Below are 26934 nucleotides of genomic sequence, written 5' to 3'. Positions count from 1 at the left end.
TGCAGTGAACCAACTTTCAATGATTCTCCTGTGGCTTTTTTAGATTATTTGTCATCTCAGAGTAGCTCTTCTTCGTTTGAATTTTCAAAACATACCAGGTAATTTCAACAGTTGTGCAAGCCAATCATGATTAGGAAGGGAAATATGTTACCAAGGAACAATCCCATAATGCCAATGCTTAATGCAAATTATTTTTCATTTGTAATTTTCTTTCTTTTTTTTTTGCGGTACGCGGGCCTCTCACTGTTGTGGCCTCTCCCGTTGCGGAGCACAGGCTCCGGACCCGCAGGCTCAGCAGCCATGGCTCACGGGCCCAGCCACTCCGCGGCATGTGGGATCCTCCCAGACCGGGGCACGAACCCGTGTCCCCTGCGTCGGCAGGCGGACTCTCAACCACTGTGCCACCAGGGAAGCCCTCATTTGTAATTTTTATACTCTCACTGATAATAAACCAGTAAACAGGTGCAAAATCAATTTACATTTGGAGTTTACATTAGAATTAAAAAAAATCTTACTGAACACCTGAATACTTTGTTTTATGATGTCAGTTTCCTATACATGGTTTCTGTTTCTTTATGTTGAGCCATATGGAGGACATTTATTCAATATGCTTATTAAACTTGTATATTTGTACCACTTGCATAAACTGCCTAAAATTATGATGATGAAACTCCTGTCTTTGGATAGGCATTTGTTTTCTTTCCTTTTCTGTTTTTCTTTTTCATTGCCTCAGGAAATTCTTCTGAAAGGGCCATGTTTCTCATTTACCCAATTTAAAAATTGCTCTCCTCCAATAGCCCCTTCCTCTCTCCTACTTTGGTAGAAAAGTTTTCATTACACTGTACCTTATTGTGGTGATCTGTGCCTTCTTGAAGAATATGGAAAGAAACAGGCCTATCTGTTGTTACTCTGTCTGTATTACTGAGAGCATTTTGTATTACGTGACACTCTGACCTCATTACGAGAACCCACAGGAGACATTGCTCTCTGCTCTCAGTTGGAGTTGGTATAAGGCCTGGCTCATCTGGGGCTATGCCTAGTGTATCAAGCTCAGGTTGTGTCATTAGGCTCACTGGACATGGAATGAGATGAGAAAAAAAATCTAGTTAATAAAACTTCTTTGGGACTTCCCTGGCGGTCCAGTGGTTAAGACTCCGCGCTTCCACTGCAGAGGGTGTGGGTTCAATCCTTGGTCAGGGAACTAAGATCCCGCATGGCACTGCCAAATGAAATAAAAAGCATCAAAAAACAAAAACAAAGAAACCCCTTTTAGGAGGAGTACTGTATATGATTGAAGGGAATACTTTGAGAAGCTACTTGCAGAGGTGTTAAGAATTTCAAGGGGTGTGATCAAGTAACAGTATGCCCAATAATCTTCCCTCTGAGTAGTTTGGCTGGATTTAGCTGGAGAGTTTTTTTGTTTGTTTGTTTTTTTGCGGTACGCGGGCCTCTCACTGCTGTGGCCCCTCCCGTTGCGGAGCACAGGCTCCGGACGCGCAGGCTCAGCAGCCATGGCTCACGGGCCCAGCCGCTCCGCGGCATGTGGGATCTTCGCGGACCGGGGCACGAATCCATGTCCCCTGCATCGGCAGGCGGACTCTCAACCACTGCGCCACCAGGGAAGCCCACATAGAAACCTTTTATTCATGCAGCTCCTCTGTAAATAAATGTGGAAGAGATATTTTAAAGACTATCAGCTTGAAGGGATGCCCACAGACCTACATGTCTTGATCAAGTCCTAATGTGAATTCCTTGTATAGTTTAACTTCCCCTGAGCAACTATTTAGTTTCTGTGTTTATGGTGTTTGGGACTCATAACCAGCCATGGTTTCCTCTTTGAGGTGCTGGAGTAGAGCTTAGCGCTAAGTATGCAGTCCATCTCTCCCAAGTGTGAAGAAGTCCCTGTACGCCTTTGTTCTAAGCTCACTCCTGGATCCGTTTCACTGTGTAACTTTTATTTCCTCTTGCCTCATTTCTCCTACTTATTTAATCTTGCCAAATGGTGTACATCTTCTCAGGCTGCCTTCACTCCCTCCTACTTCAACTTTTTTTTTTTTTTGCGGTACGCGGGCCTCTCACTGTTGTGGCCTCTCCCGTTGTGGAGCACAGGCTCCGGATGCACAGGCTCAGCGGCCATGGCTCACGGGCCCAGCCGCTCCGCGGCATGTGGTATCCTCCCGGACCGGGGCACGAACCCGCGTCCCCCGCATCGGCAGGCGGACTCTCAACCACTGTGCCACCAGGAAAGTCCCTACTTCAACTTCTAAATTATTTTTTAGGTATATTAATATTCTCTGCTCTTCCTTCTTTGTCTTCTTCCTCCCCCTCCTCCTCTTCTGTGGTAACTTCATAAGAGTAACAACAATTATTTCATACCCTGTATTATTGGCCTTTGTTTCAAGAGCTGGCCTCCATTGTTGTGATTCTACATAAATCGACAAAGTGACCAAAGGATGAAGATTCATAATACATATGGTGGAGGGAAGGATGAAGGAAGGGCTCAATCAATTTGCCAAATAGTAAAGGCCTTACTGTTATATCAGTAAACATATACATAGGTAAGCAGCAAAGGATGTTAACTGTATGTAGAATCTAAAAACACAATAAAATACCAGTGAATCATACTGCACCTCACCAAATAAAGCCATTATGTATATTTTTATTAAAAGTAATTCAGTATATGACTAGTATTATTCATTTATAATATGACTAATAGTCAACAAATTTTTGGCTTAACCTCCTAACTGTATTTCCAAATGCCGTAGCAGACATTTCCATCAAGATGTCCTAAAGGCACATTAAACTCAGCATCTTCAAAACCAAACTCAGTATGTCTGGAAACCCTCACCCCTGCTCACACTTGTTCCTCCTTACTCATTAGCGTCACTGTCCAGATTCCTCTCTTTTCTTAACCCTTACATCTGATCAGTCATCCAGTCCCCTGCTTAGATTTGAAATTTCTCTTGAGTCCAAACTCTCCTCTCTGACACTAAAGACATTTCAGATCCTGTTATCTCTCCCCTTTACCTGAAGTCTCCTGGGGCTGTGTGTGTACTCCAGGTGTACATAAAGCTATCTTTTGGGGTAAGTGAAGAAAGTATTAGAGCTGTTACATATATTTTTACCTCTTCCTTTTTAAATTTGTTTTTTATTGAACTGTATTTGATTTACAATGTTGTGTTAATAACTGCTGTACAGCAAAGTGATTCACTAATACATATATATGTATATATATACACACACATTCTTTTTTTTTTGGCCGTGCCATGCAGCATGCAGGATCTCAGTTCCCCAACCAGAGATCGAACCCACACCCCCTGCATTGGCAGTGTGGAGTCATAACCACTGGACCACCAGGGAAGTCCCTACGTAGTCTTTTTTTTATGTTCTTTTCCATTATGACTTATCATAGGATATTGAATGTAATTCTCTGTGCTATACAGTAGGACCTTGTTGTTTATCCATTCTATATGTAATAGCTTACATCTGCTAACCCCAGCCTCCCAATCCATCCCCACCTCAACCCCCTTTCCCTTGGCAACCACCAGTCTGTTCTCTATGTCTGATTCTGTTTCTGTTTCATAGTTAGGTTCATTTGTGTCATATTTTAGATTCCACATATAAGTGATATCACATGGTATTTGTCTCTTTCTGACTTACTTCATTTAGTATGATAATCTCTAGTTGCAGCCATGTTGCTGCAAATGGCATTATTTCATTCTTTTTTATGGCTGAGTAGTATTCCATTGTATGTATGTACCACATCTTCTTTATCCGTTCATCTGTCGATGGACATTTTAGGTTGTTTCCATGTCTTGGGTATTGTGAATAGTGCTGCTATGAACATAGGGGTGCATGTATCTTTTTGAATTATAGTTTTGTCTGGTTATATGCCCAGCAGTGGGATTGTTGGATTATATGGTAACTCTATTTTTACTTTTCTGAGCAACCTCCATACTGTTTTCCACAGTGGCTGCACCAACTTATATTCCCACCAACAGTGTAGAATTTACCTCTTCCTTTTAACATTTCTGGCTTTTATGATGTACATATTGGAACAGTTATATATGTAAATAAATAGTAGTCATATATAGGACTATGTGTTCAAAATTTTCTACTGGAGTGTGCAATCAAAATCGTTTGGAGATGACCAACCTAGACCATTGCAGTTTGTCACCATGCCTTCGGTCTAACTTCCCCTCTATTCTGTTATTCATTATGAGTTAATACAAGTAATGTGTTCAGAATAAACTAAGCACTACCTAAGTGTCAACTATTATTATTATTATCCTGTCCCCAAACTTAACATTCTGCCACCTTTTAGATCCTCATGATCATGCATCTGGACTTTTTATTTAAAAGTCTTTAATAAATAAGTCAGTTCTCATATTAGAATTCTCAGGGTTAGCCCCCTGGCTCCTGGCCTGCTTTGCCAAGTCTTTGTGAGCACAGGCTGACACCCTGGGCTCTGGCTAGAGGAGAAAGATCGCTGTGGTCTAGCACCGTAACAAGATGCGGTCACTCTGCTTCCAGCCTCTCCCTTGATTTCTTCCCATAACACATGTCACTTCCCTAAATCACACAACTGATTATGCCACTGCCTGGTGTAAGAGAACTTGTGGACTTTAGACTATCTATAAAATAAGGTCCGCATTCCCCTGGGAGAGAGGAGAATAAAATATGTTGGAAAGTTGCTACCTAGGATTTGTAGAGTTTTGTGTTCTGCTGTGTTTGCTGAGAAAAGGAAGGGAGGAAGAACAGCATAGTGTTAAGGCTTCAGAGGCAGATGACATGGATTCAAACCTGTCCCTCTCATGTGTGATCGTGGGTAAACTGCTTCCTATCTCCATGACTCAGTTTTCTTATATGTAAAAGGGCGTAATGATACTTGCCCCGTAGGGTTGTAAGGTAACATATATTTTTCTTGAGAACCAATAGGTTCTTAATAAATGGTAGCACTTACTAAAAAAATTGAAGTATAGTTGATTTACAGTGTGTGTCTTAGTGTCTGATGTATAGCAAAGTGATTCAGATATTATATATATATATACATATTCTTTTTCAGACTATTTTCCTTTATGGTTTATTACAGGATATTGAATATAGTTCCCTGTGCTATATAGTAGGACCTTGTCGTTTATCTGTTTTATGTATAGTAGTGTTTATCTGCTAATCCCAAACTCCTAATTTATCCCCCCCCCACCCCCTTTCCCCTGTGGTAACCGTTTGTTTTTTATGTCTGTGAATCTGTTTCTGTTTTGTAAATAAGTTCATTTGCATCATATTTTAGATTCCACATATAAGTGATATCACATTTGTCTTTCTCTGACTTCACTTAGTATGATAATCTCTAGGTCCATCCATGTTGCTGCAAATGGCACTATTTCGTTCTTTTTTTATGGCTGAGTAATATTCTATTGTATATATATATCACATCATTTAAATTTTTTAATTTTACATTGGAGCATATTTGATTAACAATGTTGTGTTAGTTTCAGGTGTACAGCAAAGTGATTCAGTTATACATGGATCTATTCTTTTTCAAATTCTTTTCCCATTTAGGTTATTACAGAATATTGAGCAGCGTTCCCTGTGCTATACAGTAGGTCCTTGTTGGTTATCTTTTTTATTTTTAAATTAATTTGTATTGGAGTATAGTTGATTTATAATGTTGTACCAGTTTCTGCTGCACAGCAAAGTAAACCAGCTATACATATACATACATCCACTCTTTTTTAGATTCTTTTCCCATATAGGTCAGTACAGAGTATTATGTAGAGTTCCCTGTGCTATACAGTAGGTCCCTATTAGTTATCTATTTTATATATAGTAGTGTATATATGTCAATCCCAATCTTCCAATTTATCCCCCCACCTTACCCCCTTGGTAACCATAAGTTTATTTTCTATATCAGTGACTCTATTTCTGTTTTGTAAATAAGTTCGTTTGTACCATTTTTTTAGATTCCACATATAAGCGCTATCACATGCTATTTGTCTTTCTCTGTTGGTTATCTATTTTAAATATAGCAGTGTGTACATGTCAATCCCAAACTCCCAGTCTATACCTCCCCCCACCCTTCCCCCACTAGTAACCATAAGTTTGTTCTCTAAGTCTGGGAGTCTGTTTCTGTTTTGTAAATAAGCTCAGTTGTATCATTGTTTTTAGATTCTACATATAAGCAATATCATATCTTTGTCTGACTGACTTCACTCAGTATGACAACCTCTAGGTCCATCCATGTAGCTGCAAATGACGTTATTTCATTCTTTTTTATGGCTGAGTACTATTCCACTGTGTGTGTGTGTGTGTGTGTGTGTGTGTGTGTGTACACACACACACATCTTCTTTATCCATTCATCTGTTGATGGACATTTAGGTTGTTTCCATGTCTTGGCTATTGTACTGATAAATAGTGCTGTTAAGAATGTGCACGTATCTTTTTGAACTATGATTTTCTCCAGATATATGCCCATGGGATTGCTCAATCATATGGTAACTCCATTTTTAGTTGTTTAAGGTTTTCCATAGTGGCTGCACCAATTTATTGAATACATTCCCAACTGGTAGCACTTTTATTTGCAACAATTTCACACCTTTAGAAAGTCTTCACTAAGGGATATTTAACACATCCTAGTTAGAAAAGACTTTTTGAAAGAAATGACAACTAAGCTGGGAGCTGACATAAATAGGAGTGCTGCAGGCTCTGACAACAGAGCGTAGTGTGACATGGCTGGAGTAGAGACAGAACTGGGAGGGAGAGATGAGGCTGGAGAGCTAGGACACAGTCGGGGAAAGAATATCTTCTGTTTTTTTGTGATACTGCAAAGTTTTAACTTCCACTCAATTGCAACCAACTTTATTTTCATAAAATAACACATGCAAAGACCACTCCATACAACACTCAGAAAACTAAAGCAGCACCTTTATTTTATACACACAAACAGTATAAAATGTTTATGTAAGAGCTGTGTTTGTTTACAATATATTATATTGCTTCAAGCCAATGCCAAAAGTTCATACATTATATTCCCTATTTTATTGTGTTTACAATATATTATATCGTTTAATGCCACTACCACAGTGTTGTTTCTTTCTCTCTCTTTTTTTTTTTTTTTCAATACTGAATTCTCTGGAATCATGGTAAGGTCAAAATATATTGTATTGTGAGTTTAGAAATAAGGGGAATTTTAAAAATGTGATAAATGTCTAAATACATGACAATATAATTTGAAATGCTATAACTTCTGCACTTTTATAACTGCTTCATCCAGACCCTTGTGATTTATGCATTTTTGTTCCATTTATCTTCTCTAATGTTGCCCAGCCCCTCGACATCATGAATGCATTGTACTTTTGGAAATTATCTGCCAGCTACACATTGAAAAGACAAAAATTTAACCTGAACAACTTACATAACATAAAATCGGTCCCAAAGCACTGAAACAAGAAAATCTATACCATCACGCTACAGATGTACTTAGAAAACTTAAAAGGCAGAGTAAATATCAGCTTGGTGATTTATAATGAAGCTAATAAAATTCAGGCCAGTATTCTTAACTGTAATGAACATTATTTGAACATTCAACACATAAAAGGTTAACAAAGGCTATGAACTTGGTGTAACTTAAAACGTTTCAGATGTCGGAGTTCACCAGATGTAATTGGATTCAGGTGGGTCCTGCCGTTCCTCGGCCTTTTTAAGTGAAGGCGTGTGCTGCCTGAGCCCGGCGCCTGCTGGCCTCAGGGCATGCGTGAGGCTGGCTCCGTACCCTGCAAAATTATTCACAGCTTAGAAGGAAAGAAACTACAAAAACAGGCTCTTCAGATTCATTATTAATCATTCAAATGAAATCCATTTTCCCTTTTCAACCCAGAGTGAAAGACCACAGCAGTCACAAAAAGCTACCTGAATGAAGAGATGTTACAGGTTCAAGATCTCTGTTAAAAGAAACCCATTTTACTAACTCCGTCAAATCTGGCTTCCACTGAATCTCTGATTCACTATGTATTTTTGGCCATGCAGATACTCTTGATGCAAACTTTGGATGAATGTGATTGCATGGAAGGATGTTCTCCACCCCAGAGTTGGTAAGGATCTAGCACTGAGGTCTCAATAGCAGGGATGCTTCTGCGGAGGACTTGGTCATTGATCCTTTCACTGCCTTGTAAAACCAGACTCCATTATGTTGATCTAGTTCAATGTAATAACCCCCGTTCTTCATATAGATCACATGATTAGGCGTGGCTATTGCGTTTACACAAAATAGGAATTTTATAAGAATTAAGGGCTCCAGTACACATGTTAGAGAAAGGTTGTGATTTGAACGGACTCCTTATCAATGGGGATTTGTGAGTTTCGGTGAAGGTGGGCATCTATCGATTGCATTTCCAGCTCATTATAAATGGAGTGTAACACTGAGTTACACGACTTGAAGCCTCTTTTCTTATTACTTGTGAACTTCTGGAGATGCTTCCGGGCACTGACTCACTTCTACTGATTTCCTAAAACGGATCCAAAACAGCAATCACACTTTAAAAATCTGCCTCCATCTTCCTGTGCATTAGAGTCAAGTCTGGCATTTCATTTGTTCCTTGTGGTTTTTTTCTAAAATTTATTTTAATTAATTAATTAGGCTGTGTTGGGTCTTCGTTGCTGTGCGCGGGCTTTCTCTAGTTGCGGTGAGCGGGGGCTACTCTTGGTTGCACACAGGCCTCTCATTGCGGTGGCTTCTCTTGTTGCAGAGCACGGGCTCTAGGTGCATGGGCTTCAGTAGTTGTGGCACGTGGGCTCAGTAGTTGTGGCTCGCGGGCTCTAGAGCGCAGGCTCAGTAGTCGTGGCACACGGGCTTAGTTGCTCCGCAGCACGTGGGATCTTCCCGGACCAGGGCTCAAACCCGTGTCCCCTGTACTAGCAGGCGGATTCTTAACCACTGCGCCACCAGGGACGTCCCTTCCTTGTGGTTTTTAAATGCAAGCATGGGGGGACTTTCCTGGTGGTCCAGTGGCTAAGACTCCACACTCCCAATGCAGGGGCCCGGGTTCGATCCCTGGCCAGGGAACTAGATCCCACATGCTGCAAAGAAGACCTGGTGCAGCCAAATAAATAAATAAATGCAAGCATGCCCTTAAGTAACCACTGAGAACAGAATACTTTGTTCCTGAATGTGTCTCTTTGAATTGTCGGTACGTAGGCTAGTAACTCATGGCGCAGCCAAAACAATGAGCCAACAATTCGCTGGAGTAAATCCCTACCTTGCTGCTCACCCTGCAACCCATGAAGCCCACACCTCCCTGGTGAGGGGAGCCTAAGCTGGGGAGTCTGTCTCCAGTATCCTCCTCCCAAGTAGGAATGTCTGGGTGCCTGGGACCTCTCAGCATGTCACCCTGCTGGGGGTCTGTTCTTAGCAGAACTCTGTGCCTCAGGGCTTCCTTGTCCCCTCCCGTTAATCAACATAAATCTCATTCTTTCAGCCTGATTCTCTCAGCCAATGTACAGAATGGCTGGGTGGCCTCTCCTAGAAAACACGTTTGCATTTGAATCAAACACCAAGGCATCTTCTTGACGTGCAGTGCCTGGATCTGAAGGAGCAACAGATGACAGAAGCTTTCAGCAAGTGGGAGTGCTATTTGGTGGCTGGCAGACCTGTCAGAATTGCTCATCTAAACTACATGCATGAGGGCCCCTAACTTGCCTTCTTCCTAGAAGAGCGACCGGGTGTAACAGCAGGAACAGTGCCTCTTGTACTCCCCTCCCATCATCGTTGGCGGTCACCAGGCCCCAAATGTGAGTCCCAGAAGACCTTTGTAATTGAGTCCTGGGACATATGGTCTCACTTCAGGTCATCCCTAGGCCCAAGGACTTCTGGAAACTTACTCTGATTTGGGGACAAACTGCACAGTTTGTATCCTGAGTTAAAGGTGGCGGAAAGGGTTTGGTTTAACTCTTTTCCAAAGCGGCTCCAGAAATGGTTAGTTTTCTATAGGTCTTTTACTCCCACGAAGGTCCCTCCCACCAAGTATGTCCTAACAGGGATACCATTCAATCATTCCCACCTCGGTAAAGGAACGCTTTTCCAGAGGAGCTCCACTTCTTGTTAAGCTATGCCCACCTGAAGCCAGTTCAATCTACCGTCCAGCCAATTCGGTGGGTGCAAAAGACTCAAAGCAATGGCTTAGCCTAGACCAGACACCAGTATACTTTAAAATAAGCAAATAAACGTGTATACCTACACATAAATGGTATATATACATATCAGAATAATATAATGGGAGTTATAAAATATGCACAAAAATTAGAAATAATTAGAGATTGAGATACATAGCTATATATACATATAAAATTTATACATAAATGTAATAAAAGAATACAAAAAATGTTTTCAAACTATATTTTCCCTCAGCACCCAGCTGATCATTCCACACTCACTGGGCTACATGCATCACCCTTTGGAGACCGCTGATTTAGAAAAACATCTGATGTGAAAGTGATCTGTTCAATTTGTGTACATTATTTTGGAGACACAATTTGGTAGACACAACCTGGATGTCTGTTAATCAAGGGAGCTGTATGACTGAATGAAGCCTTTCTTTCCTCAAAGGAAAGTGGCCAGTGGGCCCATACTCAGGAGACTGAGTTCAGGCTGCAGGATGAACCTGCAGAAACTGCATTCTTTATTTCCTTCCCTTGCTGATTGACCCTCCCTCTTGAACCTGGGTGCTGCCAGCAAGGGCCTTTTCTGTCTGTCCACGGGTATGTCTCCAGTGCCCGGATTCATGCCTAGCATAGCAATCAAAACGGAATGATTGAATTTAGCAACTTTCATCTTGTGTATAAAATAGGTCAGTGGTTTATTAGCCTATAGCTAGTTCATTTTTGGTACTCAATACATTTGAAAAAACACAACTCCATGATACCACCTCTCCCGTACTTCACAGACCTTGACTGTCCCACAAAAGAACCCGTTTAAAGCATACCATAACCAATACAGTTTAAAGATTTTACAGAGCAGAACTCTTCATGTTCTATACGCTGACTGATCAATCCTGAATGATAAAATCAGAACCATGTAGATACCGATCTACACTCGATTTAAAATCTTACTTATTTCTCTCAGTTAACATACCGTATTACCAAATCACCACGTAGTACTAATTCAGCCTGGAAGATATTTGTGGTGTTATTTTACAGTGATGCTTTCTTTCCTCTTTATACTCTAAAGCTGAGGCTCTACAGTTTAGAGTGGGGGTGGGGCGGGGTGTGGCATGCAGGGAAGCACGGGGGAGAATAGGCAGCGGAGGAGAAGTTGCTTTCCTGAAAAGGTAAGCAGGGCTGAGTTAGGCTTGTCCATCCGCCTTTGGAGCCAGGAAACAGACATGCAAAAGGCTGGCTCCCCGGACGGCTCGCACTCACTTTTATTGCAGTGTCTTCCATGCCAGCCTTCCTGACATTGGCATTTGTTGGGTTCGTGGCAGGTTCCGTGCGTACCGCAGCCAGGTTCGCAGACAGCTAGAGTCAAAGGAGATAGAGAGAATGTTTCCTGAGCTTTCATTTGTCAACAGAATTACGCAGCTGCTTTTCCTGCAGTTCTTTAGAGTGTGTTAGTTTTGGCTTCATCCCTTAGTTTTTTTTTTTCTTTCTTTCTTTCTAAGTCAATCTCCAGCTAGAAGTCAGTTTTGGACATTGTGAAACAGTCCTGAGAGTTATCTTAAACTAGACTTGGTGCTTCTCATTCACAATAGATGCTCAGGAGGGCTCTGAAACTGCTGGGCAATGGAAGTTCATCTTCCTTAAGAAAACTCCTAAGAGTTAAAAAGTTTGGTTGTGTGTGCGAATGTGTCTAAGGTTTTTTTTACATGCATGGATTTCATACAACGTCTTTGGTCTACTTCAAGGAAACATATGTCAGTGAAGAAAGGTTAACTGTGATGCCCAAGCAACATGCAGTAGGTTCAGAAGTTATGAAGAGAGAAGAGACTCCTACTAGTTTAATTATCCTGTAACACAAGATCGACTATGTGTTCGGGGTACTTACGCTTTGAACAGAGGTCTCCTTGGTAACCTTTGGAACACTTGCATTTACTTTTGCCAATGCATTTACCTCCATTTCGACAGGGCTGCGGGCATTTGCCTCAAATAGAGAAGAATGCAAATAAGCAAGGAACTCTGTGCTTCATTCAGAGGCAATTAATTACATTTTTTTCAGAGGAACTGCAAGGCTTTGAGAGGATCAGGCCTTTTAAGTAGCAGTTATTTCCACTTATTTCTGATCTATCCTGGCTTTGTTACTGTTTGAGTCTCGTTTTTGGAAGAAACAGGCTAGTCTTTTTACTTATGATTCTGGATATGTATCTTCTACAATGAATATGTTCAAATGTATTTATATTACTTAAAAAAAACCAGAATAATGTTTTAACTGATTCATAAACGCTTGTAATTTAAGGCATACTAAAAATGAAGATATGACTGACGCCCTAACTGATCTTTTCTGAGTTCTGATTTTTCTATGTCACTTTTTCTGAAAGCAGGCCTATGCTTGGACATGATGACTTCTGTCTTAGCCTCGGATTCTCCAGAAAGCAGGGCCTGCGTGCAGAGTTTATTTGGGAAGTGGTCCTAGGGGTCAGGCATGGCGGGTGGGGAGAGTAAAACGGCGAAGGAGGGAAAGCCAACGCAAAAGTATAATATGTTTGTGGGTTGGTCATCACTATGGGCTACTGGGCTGTATCCTGCAGCGTCTTTCTGAGGAGCCAGGTAGACTGACTGCACCTTCAAGGTGACTGAAGGAAGGAAGAGGGCAGCGTTTATCCATCTGTACTTGTCTCCCACTGATCAGAGGTCACCCCATGGAATAACTTTCTTGCGTTCCCATCCTGTGACTGTGTGAGTGCAGATTCTATTTTTTTTTTTTTAGTACTCAGGAGTCTCCGGGTGGAAAGCAAGAAAAGTGTGACACAGCTAAGGTGCCATTAGGCTATGTCTGTGCAAAATAGGTCATAGCAGTGGCTGGAGTGAAAGGCTGGCTGAGAAGGATATGAGGTGGGGCACAAAAGGGGCCTGATTCCACACCTGTGCATTCTTCTGGAATGTCTTAGATCCTAATGATACATCATTCTTTCTTTTATCTCTGTGCCAAATGAGTATTGCTAGTCTTTTCACAGATCTTTGAATCACAGGATTTTAGAGCTGGAATAGGGCCTTAGATGTAAGAATTATATAATATTCTTCTTTTCTCTTACTTTTGAAGCTATTTATTCTCCCTCTGCAATCTAGAATTTGCCATCCTAAGGCTGAAGTTTTTTTCCAGGCAAGCATTATGCTTGACAAACAGAGTGAATCCCATATGAAAGTAATTTTGCTAAAAACACTTTCTTCTCTTTTTATTTCTCCAAAAATGACTTTCTTCATATATAAATCAACCAAAGCAGCATTTAGTCATTGTGGAGATAATAGAGACATAATATTGAGATGTTAAGAGTCTCTCAAGAACCTGGAATGCCATTAGACCTGTAGGTTCTTCTGATGCAGGGATGTTCTAGAAACATGTATTAAAACAATCTTAATATTAGAATGCCACCTTTTTATTGACCATTAAAAATCCCAAAGTGTACTTTTTGATAGGTTTGGATACAAATAATAGCATTTACTATTTGGTCAAGATCCCAACTCTAATTTAAGGAAAGGAATACCTAATTCTGAATTTCCATTTGCATCAAAGAAACATCTGTCCCCATCGTATGCACAAAATTGGATCATATCACAGTATTCTGCAATGCACTGGGTTTTTTCAAGTAAGCAAAGATGTGGGACAATAACTATATGGCAGAAAAGATGGAGGAGTTATTGCGAAATACTTGGTGAGCCCAAGTTTCCCCATATTCTATGAGATGTGAACTTGGTATCCAGGGATAATGCAGAGAATGATTGATGGAGACAATCTTTTCAATGACTCCAAGGACCTTTTCGTTTTCTTGGCAAGAGGGAAGTGAGGACCCTTAGGATCACTGCAGCCAGGAAGGAGGACGTTCTCTTCCAGTTATCTCACCACAGAAATATGATTGCTGGTGACGGTTAGAAGGCCATTCCTAGATCAACCCTCATGGAGCCGAAACATCATGAAGAGATGATTGATTGTTTTAAAATTACAAATTCTATAAGTGTCTGTAACATTGACTTCCTTTTCCTGAAAATATTTTGCAACCAGTCTATCCATTGGACAGTGGTAAACTGAGTCAACTTGAGCGATTACACATTTTTACCCAAATGAGACTAAATATTGCCTGAAGACAAACAGATTTGACTAATTCTAAACAATCTGAATTTTAACTCTAACCAGTGAGAACAGTGAGATAAGGTATTGACAAAATAAAGATACTAAACTTCCTCTGCCCATCAGATTGTGAGGTAACTTAAATTTGTGACTATCCTTCACATAGAAAAAAAGATAAAAATAGTTTACAATAAGCGCCAATAACTGTCATCTCTGGGTCTTAGAATTATGAGGGATTTTTAATTATTTTATCCAATATTCTAATTTTTTATGGAGAGCATTTTATACAGATAAGTTTTATAATAATAAGAACCCATTAAGGTATTAAAAAAACATTTATAGTACAGTATAAATAATTTGGTCTTTTTAACTGATGGCTCATTAAAGATTCTTGTAAAGTCTGTGAACCTTAAAGAACAAGATAAACATAGGTACATACATCTAGATACTTCTAACCATGGTCTTATTTGTTAAACTGCAAGTATATCTCACAGTCAGGTCAGAGTGAAGTTTGAGAAGATATCAATTCTGATAGAGGCCAGGAGAAATGAAGATATAAATAGCATCAGAATACATATTTCATTAAAAAAACAGACAATAACAAGTGTTGGTAAGGATATGGAGAAATTGGAACCCTTGTACATTGCTGGTGGGAATGTAAAATGGTACAGCCACTTTGGAAAACAGTTCAGCAGTTCCTCAGAAAATTAAAGAGTTAACATGTGGTCTAGCAATTTTACTCCTAGGTATATACCCAGGAGAACTGAAAATATGTTCACACAAAAACTTGTACACAAATGTTTGTAGCAGCACTATTATTCGTTGAGTCCTAAAGTGGGAACAGCCCAAATGCCCATCAACTGATGAATGGATAAACAAAATGTGGTTGGTATATCCACACAACGCAATGTTATTTAGCAAGTAAAAGGAAGTAATGATATATGCTACAACGTAGGTGAACCTCGAAAACATGCTAAGTGAAAGAAGTCAGACATAAAAGGCCATATATTGGATGATTCTATTTATATGAACTGTCTAGAATAGGCAAATCTAAAGAGACAGGAAGTGGATTAGTGGATTCCAGGGGCTTGGGGAGAGGCAATGAGGAGTGACTGCCGATCGGTACAGGGTTTCTCTGGGGGATGATGACATGTTCTGGAATTAGAGAGAAGAGATGCTGCACAACTTCGTGACCTTATTCAATTATATACTTTAAAATGGTGAATTTTACGGTATGTGAGTTGTATCTCAATTTAAAAATAGGATACATACTTCAACTTTTTGTCTCTATTACACTAGAGGCACTTTTCAACTCAAGACCCATTTTAATTTTTTCCTGGTAATTTGGTTCCTGTAATAGAAACAAAAAATTTCCTAAAAGGATTTGAGTATAACTTGTGATGGGGATAATCAGGAGCTTTCAAAAGGCCCACATTTTTGGTGCAGTTAAAAAAAAAAAGAATAGAAAACAGTTTCTGCCAATGGAAAGGTCATAAGTTTAAGGGCATGAAACAGATGTCTACATGAAGAGAAATGAACCCATGAACAAAGATTCATAAACATGAACCAACTAAATATGCGGAGTTTGAGAGTAAGTATGGGAAGAAAAGTGAGGGGAGTGAGCTCAGAGATATCTGTATCAGGGCAGGAAGAGCAGAAACCACATCCTGACGATTAATTACATGTCCCATGGAAACCGTAGAGGTACTTCATTTGAACTGTATAAAAAACCGTCACTTCAGCTACTACTTATTGAACTACAAAAACCCACAAATAAATTAGAGGTTGAAAGTTAAAATAGGAAGTCAGTAGTATTGAATTCTGAACCCAGTACAACTTCAGAAACTATGGCTGTACCAAACACAGTGGTGTTTTATGGATACAATACAGCTGGAGGTGAAAATGCCATATTCCAGAACTTCCAGAAAGGCGGGGACGGAGCCCCTTTAGCAGATGTGCTCACTCACACTCCTTTTGCTCCTTCCTGAGCAGGGCTTCGGTGTTATCTGTCTTCTGGGTCATAGAGTAATTGAGAGTGGGGCTGGCTCATTTCTGAGTTGAGCAGAGAGCTTTCAGTGACGTGACTGGGAGGTGACAGGGCCAGGGCAAGCGGTTTGGTATCCTGATTCCCAAAACAACGATTACCTACCACATTCCACCATTACTTTTTTTTTTTTTTTTGTATCAAAGCATGACAAACATCTAGTGAAGGCATAATGTGCACTGATTTTAAGTTTATGGCTCAACTCTTTCTTCTTTTTTTTTTTACATAAATACTCACGGGACACTTCCTCAATCAAGATATAGAGCATTTTGGGCACCCCATAAAGTTCCTTTGTGCCCCCCAATCACTATTCTTGTTTCTATGATCATGCATTACTTTTGCCTGTTCTTGAACTTCATAAAAATGGAATCATGCAGCATGCACTTTCTTGTGTCTAGCTTTTACCTAGCATAACGTCTATGCAATTCATTCATGTTGTTGCATGTGCTATTAGGTTTTTGTTTGTTTTTATTGCTCTGCACCTTTTTTCCCCCATCTTTTTTCTTGAGTCTATCCTTTTCTCTGAGATAAGTTACGAGGCTCCGTCTGGTTAGGAAATGTGGCAGTGAGTGCCAGAGGAAAAACTCTCTATGCCTGCAGGTAGGTGAACAAATTCCAGCTGTCCTAAAGCTCTGATCTACATTTCCAGGCTGAAACTATGGGCTCTGCACAATGAGAAGGGGACAAAAATCACTAGCAAGAGACAACGCAACATGGTGAATAACTCGAACCCAGATAACTGAGTCAGAGAGCATTGGCTCTGAGTCATCTGTGCTGAGCTATGTCACTCTTTGCCCACCTTTAGCCAAAACAGATGGCGGCTCAATCTAGTAAAAAGAAACCACTGGCCTGAGTCCTTAGACAAGGTATTCATTGTCTCTGGGCTTCAGATTCCTCATCAATAAGACGAAGGGGTTAGATGGAGCTTCTAAGTTTCCCCCCCCCCGAAAAAAGACAATGCAGGTCAATACTCACTTATTTCACACTGTTCCCCCTCAAGTCCTGGAGGGCAAATACACTTTCCAGGGTAGAAACACGTCCCTCCGTTAAAGCAGGTGGCTGAGCAGTTTGCTGTTAGAATGAAAACAGGGTATTGCATTAGATAATAGCTTAAATCTAACAACAACAACATTTCATTAAGGCTAAGTGATTCTTCTTAGGCATCTGCTACTTGCCCATTTACTTATTTAACAAAACAAGCCACTTTACACATACAGGACTTGTAAGCAATTGCTTGACCATTTGCAGATTCCAGCAACGTAACAGGATACCACACACATTACACAGGGCCCACCTCTAGGGGTTTACTTCTTAGTGAAAAAAGGCATCATGTGTTAAAAAAAAAAAAAAAAATTATCTTTTTTCTTATAAATATCTATGCTCTTAAAGGAGAAGAACTCTATGAACCCAAGAAAATATTTTTTAAGATGAGGGAAGAATAAAAGGAGAAAACTTTCTTTGGAATAGATAAAAGGGAGAGAAGTCGTAAGTACTGGGATCAGACAAAGGAGAAAGCAACTTCTTTTCTGAATAAGAGGAACAGACATGCATCTTATATAACAGGAATTTTTTAAAAATAGACTTTTTTGACACTTGCAGGAAGGAGTAATTATATTCAGGAAAAGACAGACTGTTGCCCCTTGCGGGTCCCACAGGCAGGGAAGTGGTGGCAGCATGAGCTGGAGGGATGAAGAATGTGGGTATATTATTGTGGGAGTCCAATTAACTATATTTTCCAGGTAATAATCATACTGTCTGTGATTCATACTAAACCCTCTCTCTTAGAGTCAGCTTCTGAAATTTCACTGCTCACTGGCACCTAAAATAGAGGGAGGACAGAAATGGGGACGGGGGAGAGCAAATATCTAAAAATAGACAAGTTGGCTCATTCTGTAAAGGAGATGAAAATAAGAACTCGATTCTCAGCTATTCCAGTTTTATGGCCTATTTGTTCTTGTCCTATATAAAACAGGCCAGAGTTGGCTATAGATGAACGAAAGCTGGAATAAGCTTTCAGTAAGAAAATCAGAAAGGAAATCCAAAAGTTCTAAGTGTATGCTTTCTTTGTGGAAAAGAAGTGCAACTGGAATATTCTATGAATATCATGCTTCTTAAATGATAAAGCTTTTTGTTAAAATCATAAGTACCTCTCAGCTTAAGGCCATTGCTGTACTTGCTTTGGCAAAATCAAGCCTCCTGATGTAGAGGAGAGCAAAAGCATTGGGGTACAGAATTTAGGATTTAGGAGAATCAGCTCTTGGACTTCCTCTTTGCTACTTGCTGCTAGTATTGTTAGGGCTGGACAGTTTTTTTTTTTTAATTGTGGAATGTTTCACGAATTTGCATGTCATCCTTATGCAGGGGCCATGCTAACCTTCTCTATATCATTCCAATTTTAGTATACGTGCTGCTGAAGTGAGCACAAGACGGTGTTTTTGTGAGCGTGTCCTGTTTCTCCTGGGGATAAGAAGAAGAGATGAGAAAACATCAGGACCTGTGTCCACTTGGCTGGAGCCCTCTGGGCACTATCCCTTACTAATGTGTAGAATGCAGTGAACCTGGGAGTATAATCAAAATTACAGAATATGACAAAGCTGATTACTGAATTTGGCCACACCCTTAGTATTTGCATAATACTTTACCATCTGGACCAAGCTTCTCTACATTTCTGTTGTGCCGTGATTCTTTTTTTTTTTTGGCAGTATGTGGGCCTCTCACTGTTGTGGTGTGGCCTCTCCCGTTGTGGAGCACAGGCTCCGGACGTGCAGGCTCAATGGCCATGGCTCACAGGCCCAGCCGCTCCGCGGCATGTGGGATCTTCCTGGACCGGGGCATGAACCCGTGTCCCCTGCATCGGCAGGCGGACTCTCAACCACTGCACCACCAGGGAAGCCCGTGCCATGATTCTCGACTCAGAAAATGAGCCAGAGACACCAAGTAACTTTCACTGGGGCTGAGGGTTTGCTAGGCCAGTGTTTAACTACTCAACTGTTAAAGTTTGCAACAGATGTCCCAAGAGCCAATAAAAGTTAATCTTTACTGTTTCTTCAAATATGTAGGGCTAAGGTCTAGCTCCGTTCCAGTAATTAAACCATTTTTCAGAAGCGCTACACTCCCTCCTGGTTAATAAATGCATCTTTTTGTTGAGGGAGTAAAAAACATTAGTTTTTAATGTTCCCAGATCTCTGGGGAAACCAAGTGGAATTTCAACAGACTTTCCAAAAGAATAAAAAAAAGTTACTGGAGTCTAACAAGTAAGAAAATCTTTCATCTGAAAGGTAAAGTATTACAAATGTAGAAGAAACTGGAATACACATAGATCTTTTCCTTCAACAGGGACCATGCAGCATTTGTGACACCACAGCGTAAGAAAAACATTACAACTGACAGTCCACTGTGCAAATACACCAATAACAGCCTCATCTATGTGAGCAGGCCTCACAAATGGTCTTTCTAAACCTGATAATACATTCATTCTTCATCCAGATCTCTGAAGGATTTGCTCTATTTCCTAATAGTTTTGAGATAATATGTTTAATTCTGCTTCAAGAATTAACTTCTGCCCAGGTTTGAAGTAGCAGAGATGCTGAAGGCTACATTCAGACAAATGCAAAGAAGCTTCACAAGAAAGAGTTTTACTCACTGGCTATTATTATCAGTGTCATTGGTGCTTAATCTTTATGAACATAAAATTTTAAAATTATTTTCACTCCAATGCTATAGTTTTAGAAGATCACTTACAACTAAAAGGTAGAGATGCTCTCAGACATGATCTCATTTAGCATAGAGGTGGGGGAACCAGGGGTCAATGGCTTAATTTCCAGTTTAGAGTTGGGAAAAGCATCGCCCACAGAGATGAGGTTCTCTGCCCAGAAGCAGTCACTGGTAGAGGAACTAAGATGTGAAACAGGTAGCCTGAGTGGCAACATGGTACACGGTGGAGGGTGTGAATTTCGGCCAAGCTTCTCAAGCTCTATAAACCTCATTTTGCTTAGCTGAGATTGAGATGGATGATGCTTTACATATCTCAAAAGATTGTTGAGAGTAAAGTTAGGTAATTGTATGAAGGTACTTTGTATATCATAAAATAACAGACAACCGTAAATGACTATTCTGACTCACATTAAGGGCTCTTTCCTTTAGCTTTTCCTTCTTTTTTAAAAAGCTGCTCAATCTTAACTGGTGCTATCTGCATTATCACTGACGAGGCACTTCTCTAAAATAACACATCATTTTATTTTGAGGCAAGTAGTTATTGAAAAGAAACAGTGCCCTACTCATGCAATTAGCATTTTGGACACAAGGATAATTTCATTAAATACATACACTTTAAGGATATAATTTAATTTTTTTTCCATAAAAGATGGGAACTGGGCAAAATAGATAGGTGTCCTGTAAAGAGTATGAATCACTCAGTACTATTTTAGAGCCACATTTTTTTTTTTTTTTGCGGTACGCGGGCATCTCACTGTTGTGGCCTCTCCCGTTGCGGAGCAACAGGCTCCGGACGCGCAGGCTCAGCGGCCATGGCTCACGGGCCCAGCCGCTCCGCGGCATGTGGGATCTTCCCGGACCGAGGCACGAACCCGTGTCCCCTGCATTGGCAGGCGGACTCTCAACCACTGCGCCACCAGGGAAGCCCTAGAGCCACATTTGAATCCACTTTTTGAGAGTAAAATCTGGCTATGATGCAGCATCATAGGAAGGAGGACCCTGATCCCTCAGGGATGTGATCTGTGAGCAGAGAATGAAATTCGGGATCAGTGAACTTCTAGGTCAGGCAATTTGGAAGAGACTGTTTGATTTCAGTCTTTGAAACTCACCCCTAAAACTAATTTGGGACATACCAAAACCCCAGTGGGGAAGGAGAAGTTAATTGCTCACAAAAATCCACGCTCCCCTCCCATAAAGTTGTCACAGGGAGATGGTTGTCCAACCAGGGATGACATTTCTCCTGCCTGCATCCAGGTGGGATCATGGAGCTAATTCCTACCCATGGAATAGGTGTTGATGTTTTGTAGGTCACTTCTGAGCTTTTGTTTTGGTTTGTTTTTCGTTTGTTTTTTAAGCAGCACCTACTCCAGTCTGTCTTTCTCTGCTTATTGGCTGGATCTGGAGAGCTCCAGAGCTCTAGGCAGAACCACTGATGGAAGGCACCTGGGACCCTAAATCACTGCATAGAGAAGAACTGCCCTGCCCACTGACCAAGTATTCCTGCCCTGGAGCATTCTGTGAGCAAATGTAAACTTGTACTGTGTTAAGCTACAATAAAATTTGGGGTTAAAGTTATAGCAGCCAACTGAGCCGGCGCGGCACAACTACTGAAGCCCGTGCGCGCCTAGAGCCCCTGCTCCGCAACAAGACAAGCCACCGCAATGAGAAGCCTGCACACAGCAACGAAGAGAGCCCCCACTCGCCACAACCAGAGAAAGCCTGTGCACAGCAATGAAGACACAATGCAGCAATAAATAAATTTACATTAAAAAAAAACAACAAAAAAGTTATAGCAGCTGGTGAAGCGATACATCCTATTTACAGAGCTGTTATGAAGAGTGATGATATAGTAAATATACGTCTTTTAATCAAACATTTAAAAAGTAAAAAGAACCTTGTTCTTAGAAAGTTACCTTTATCACAATTGACTCCATAGAATCCAGGTGGACAGATGCAGAAACCGGGAGTAACACAAAGCCCGCCGTTCATGCATCGTGGTGTACAAAGGGCTAATGGGGAGAGAGAATTCTGATTAAGACCAAATAGCGTTTTGCGAGCAGGACCATTTTGGAAATGTCAATAATACAACAGGTCTGTATTTTCAAGCTTTGTAGTTGACATTAAAGTAGTCACTCTTTAGAGATACAAGTTTGCTATATTAAAAATTATTTTTATGCAGTAAATAAGGCTATTTTTCAACCAATTTCATAGAAGAGAATTAAAATTTGCCCAGAATCATTATTTTAACTAAGATGTGGTCTTCTTAAGACTGTAAATATTTTTTCTTGCCTTATTTCCTCAATCTTCCAATTTCAAAATCAGTGCAGATGAAGGTCAGGACAAGATGGCGGAGTAGGACCTTGACCTCACCTTCTCTCACGAGCACACCAGAATCACAACTAAGTGCTAAACAATCATCGATAAAAAGACTGGAACCTACCAAAAAAGATATTCTACATCCAGAGACATAAAGAAGAAACCACAACAAGACAGTAGTAAGAGCATACTCGTGATATAATCAAATCCCATAGCCCTCAGGTGCGTGACCCATAAGCTGAAGAATAGTTATATTGCAGAAGTTCTCCCACAGGAGTGAGAGTTCTGAGTCCCACATCAGGCTCCCCAGCCTGGAGGTCTGACATTGGGAAGAGGAACCCCCAGAGCAGTTGGTTTTGAAGGCCAGCGGGGCTTGAATGCAGGAGCTCCACAGGACTCGGGGAAACAGACACTCCACTCTTGGAGGGTGCACACCAGGTCTTGTGTAACTGGGACCCAGGGCAAAAGTAATGACTTCATAGGAGCCTGGGCCAGACTCATCTAGTTTTGAAGGGTCTCCAGGGGTGGGGGGCAGCTGTGGCTCACTCCGGGGACAAGGACACTGGTGGCAGAGGTATCAGAGTATTCATTGGTATGAGCTCTCCTGGAGGCCGACACTTTGCCACCAAGACCTGGCCCCACCCAATGGCCTGTAGGCTCCAGTGCTGGGACACCTCAGGCCAAACAACAAACAGGGTAGGAACGCAGCCCCATCCATCAGCAGACAGGCTGCCTAAAGACTTCCTGAGCCCACAGCCACCTCTAGACATACCCCTTAACATGGCCCTCCCCAACAGAGGGCCAAGACCCAGCTGCGCTCACCAGTGAGCTTCCCACCAGGAAGCCTACACAAGCCTCTAGACCAGCCTCACCCACCAGGGGGCAGACACCAGAAGCAAGAATACTATGATCCAGCAGGCTGCAGAACTGAGTCCACAAACACAGGTCAGAATCTACCAGCTGGTCCCTGGCTCCTGGGCAATGAGAGGGGAGTGTACTTCTGGGACACACAGGACATCCCCTACAGAGGGCCATTTCTCCAAGGTCAAGAAACATAACTAACCTACCACATACATAAAAATTCAAATAGAAGTTTAGACAAAATGAGATGGCAGAAGAATATATTCCAGACAAAAGAACAAGATAAAACCCCAGAAGACCAACTAAGTGGAGATAGGCAATCTACCCAAGAAAGAGTTCAGAGTAATGATCATAAAGATGATCCAGGAACTCAGGAAAACAATGGATGCACAGAGCGAGAAGTTACAAGAGTTTTTTAACAAAGAGTTCAAAAATACAAAAAACAACCACACAGTTGAAGAATACAATAATTGAAATGAAAAAGTACACTAGAAAGAATCAACAGCAGAATGAATGAGGCAGAAGAATGTACAAGTAAGCTGGAAGACAGAGTGGTGGAAATCACTGCTGTAGAACAGAATAAAGAAAAAAGAATGAAAAGAAATGAGGACAGTTTAAGAGACCTCTGGGACAATACCAAATGCACCAGTATTTGCATTATATGGGTCCCAGAAGGAGAAAAGAGAGAGAAAAGGCCTGAGAAAATATTTGAAGAGATAATAGCTGAAAAATTCCCTAACATGGGAAAGGAAGCAGTCACCCAACTCCAGAAAGTGCAGAGAGAGCCATACAGGATTAAACCAAGGAGGAACACACCAAGACATCTACTAATCAAACTGACAAAAATTAAAGATAAAGATAAAATATTAAAAGCAACAAGGGAAAAGTGATAAATAACAAAGAAGGGAATCCCCATAAGGTTATCAACTGATTTTTCAGCAGAAATTCTGCAGGCCAGAAGAAAGTAGCATGGTATACTTAAAGTAATGAAAGTGAAAAACCTACAACCAAGAATACTCTACCTAGCAAGGCTCTCATTCAGATTTGATGGAGAAATTAAAAGCTTTACAGACAAGCAAAACCTAAAAGAATTCAGCAGCACCAAATTAGCTTTACAACAAATGCTAAAGGAACTTCTCTAGGTGGAAAAGAAAAGGCCACAACTAGAAATAAGAAAATTATGAAATAGGAAAGGTGAACAGTAAAGGCAAACATACAGTAAAGGTAGGAAATCATCTGCACACAAATACAATATCAAAACCAGCAATCGTGAGAACAGGAGAGTACAAATGCAGGATATTAGAAATGCATTTGAAATTAAGAGATCAGTAACTTAAAACAATTGTGTATATGTATAGACTGATATATCAAAACCTCATGGTAACTGCAAACCAAAAATCTATAATATATATACATACAAAAAAGAAAAAGGAATCCAAACACAACACTGAAGATAGTCATCAAATCACAAGAGAAGAGAACAAAAGAGGAAAGGAAGAAAAAAGACCTACAAAAACAAATCCAAAACAGTTAACAAAATGGCAATAGGAACATACATATTGATAATTACCTTAAGTGTAAATAGATTAAATGCTCCAACCAAAAGACACAGACTGGCTAAATGGATACAAAAACAAGACCTGTGTGTATGCTGTCTATAAAAGACCCACTTCAGATCTAGAAACACATACAGACTGAAAGTGAGGAGATGGAAAAAGGTATTGCATGCAAATGGAAATCAAAAGAAAGCTGGAGTAGCAATACTCATATTAGACAAAGTAGACTTTAAAATAAAGACTGTTGCAAGAGATAAAGAAGGACACTATATAATGAGCAAGGGATCAACCCAAGAAGAAGATAATAACAATTGTAAATATATATGCACCCAACATAGGAGCACCTCAATAATAAGGCAAACATTAACAGACATAAATGGAGAAATTGATAGTAACATAGTAATAGTGGGGGATTTTAACACCCCACTTACATCAATGGACAGATCATCCAGACAGAAAATCAATAAGGAAACACAGGTCTCAAATGACACATTAGACCAGATGGACTTAATTGATATTTATAAAGCATTCCATCTGAAAGCCTTAGAATACACATTCTTTTCAAGTACACATGAACATTCTCCAGGATAGATCACATACTGGGTCACAAATCAAGCCTCAGTAAATATAAGAAAATTGAAATCATATCAAGCATCTTTTCTGACCACAATGCATGAGATTAGAAATCAACTAAAAAAAGAAAACTGCAAAAAACGCATGCTATTAAATAACCAATAGATCACTGAAAAAATCAAAGAGGAAATCAAAAAATACCTAGAGACAAATGAAAATGGAAACACGATGTTCCAAATGCTATGGGATGCAGCAAAAGCAGCTCTAAGAGTGAAGTTTATAATGATACAAGCTTACCTCAGGAAACAAGAAAAATCTCAAATAAACAACCTAACATTACACCTAAAGCAACTAGAGAAAGAAGAACAAATAAAACCCAAAGTTAGTAGAAGGAAAGAAATCATAAACATCAGAGCAGAAATAATGAAATAGAGACAAAGAAAACAATAAAAAAGATCAATAAAACTAAAAGCTAGTTCTTTGAAAAGATGAATATAATTGATAAGCCTTTAGCCAGACTCATCAAGAAAAAAAGGGAGAGGGCCCAAATCAATAAAATTAGAAACGACAAAGGAGAAGTTACAACTGACACCACAAATGCAAAGGACCATAAGAGACTAAGCAACTATATACCAATAAAATGGACAACCTAGAAGACATGGACAAATTCTTAGAAAGGTACAATCTCCCAAGATTGAACCAAGAAGAAACAGAAAATATGAACAGACCAATTACCAGTACTGAAATTGAATCTGTGATGCAAAAGCTCCAAACAAACAAAAGTCCAGGACCAGATGGCTTCACAGGTGAATTCTAACAAACATTTAGAGAAGAGTTAACACCTATCCTTCTGAAGCTATTCCAAAAAATTACAGAGAAAGGATCACTCCAAAATTCATTCTATGTGCCCACCATCACCCTGATACCAAAACCAGACAAAGATACCACAGGCACACAAAAAATTAGAGGCCAATATCACTGATGAACAGAGACGCTAAAATCCTCAACAAAATACAAGCAAACTGAATCCAACGATACATTAAAAGGATCATACCCAGTGATCAAGTGGGATTTATCCCAGTCATGCAAGGATTTTTCAATATCTGCAAATCAATCTGTGTGATACACCACATTAACAAATTGAAGAATAACAATCACATGATCATCTCAGTAGATGCAGAAAAAGCTTTTGATAAAATTCAACATCCATTTATTATAAAAACTCTCCAGAAAGTGGGCATAGAAGGAACATACCTCAACATAATACAAGCCATATATGACAAATGCACAACTAACATCATACTCAACAGTGCAAAGCTGAAAGCATTTCCTCTAAGATCAGGAAGAAGACAAGGATGTGTATTCTTGCCACTTTTATTCAACATAGTTTTGGAAGTCCTAACCACAGCAATCAGAGAAGAAAAAGAAATAAAAGGGATCCAAATTGGAAAAGCAGTAGTAAAACTGTCACTGTCTGCAGATGACATGATGCTATATATAGAAAATCCTCAAGACGCTACCAGAAAACTACTCAGCTCATCAATGAATTCAGTAAATTTACAGGATACAAAATTCATACACAGAAATCCGTTGCATTTCT

At 40.2% G+C, this 26934-nt stretch overlaps 1 protein-coding gene and 1 non-coding gene across 2 annotated transcripts in view; both read right to left on the bottom strand.

The window, feature by feature from the left end:
* Positions 1–6941: 6941 nt before the first annotated feature.
* Positions 6942–26934, bottom strand: part of WIF1 (Wnt inhibitory factor 1) — an 81370-nt gene continuing 61377 nt past the window's right edge. The window contains exons 6-10 of the mRNA XM_024737090.1: positions 21942–22037; positions 17290–17385; positions 12036–12131; positions 11414–11509; positions 6942–7773 (exon numbers count right to left, since the gene is read on the bottom strand). Coding sequence (XP_024592858.1) covers positions 7652–7773; positions 11414–11509; positions 12036–12131; positions 17290–17385; positions 21942–22037 — 506 coding nt within the window. The 3' untranslated portion in view covers positions 6942–7651. The remainder of the gene's footprint in view (positions 7774–11413; positions 11510–12035; positions 12132–17289; positions 17386–21941; positions 22038–26934) is intronic.
* LOC112394434 (U6 spliceosomal RNA) lies at positions 18631–18737 on the bottom strand. The gene has a single exon (XR_003002127.1). It is a non-coding gene; the product is annotated as a U6 spliceosomal RNA (small nuclear RNA).

The sequence above is a fragment of the Neophocaena asiaeorientalis genome, unplaced genomic scaffold (assembly GCF_003031525.2).
Source record: "Neophocaena asiaeorientalis asiaeorientalis breed wild unplaced genomic scaffold, Neophocaena_asiaeorientalis_V1.1 scaffold134, whole genome shotgun sequence".
Taxonomy (NCBI): domain Eukaryota; kingdom Metazoa; phylum Chordata; class Mammalia; order Artiodactyla; family Phocoenidae; genus Neophocaena; species Neophocaena asiaeorientalis.
This window is presented reverse-complemented; position numbering and strand designations above follow the sequence as displayed.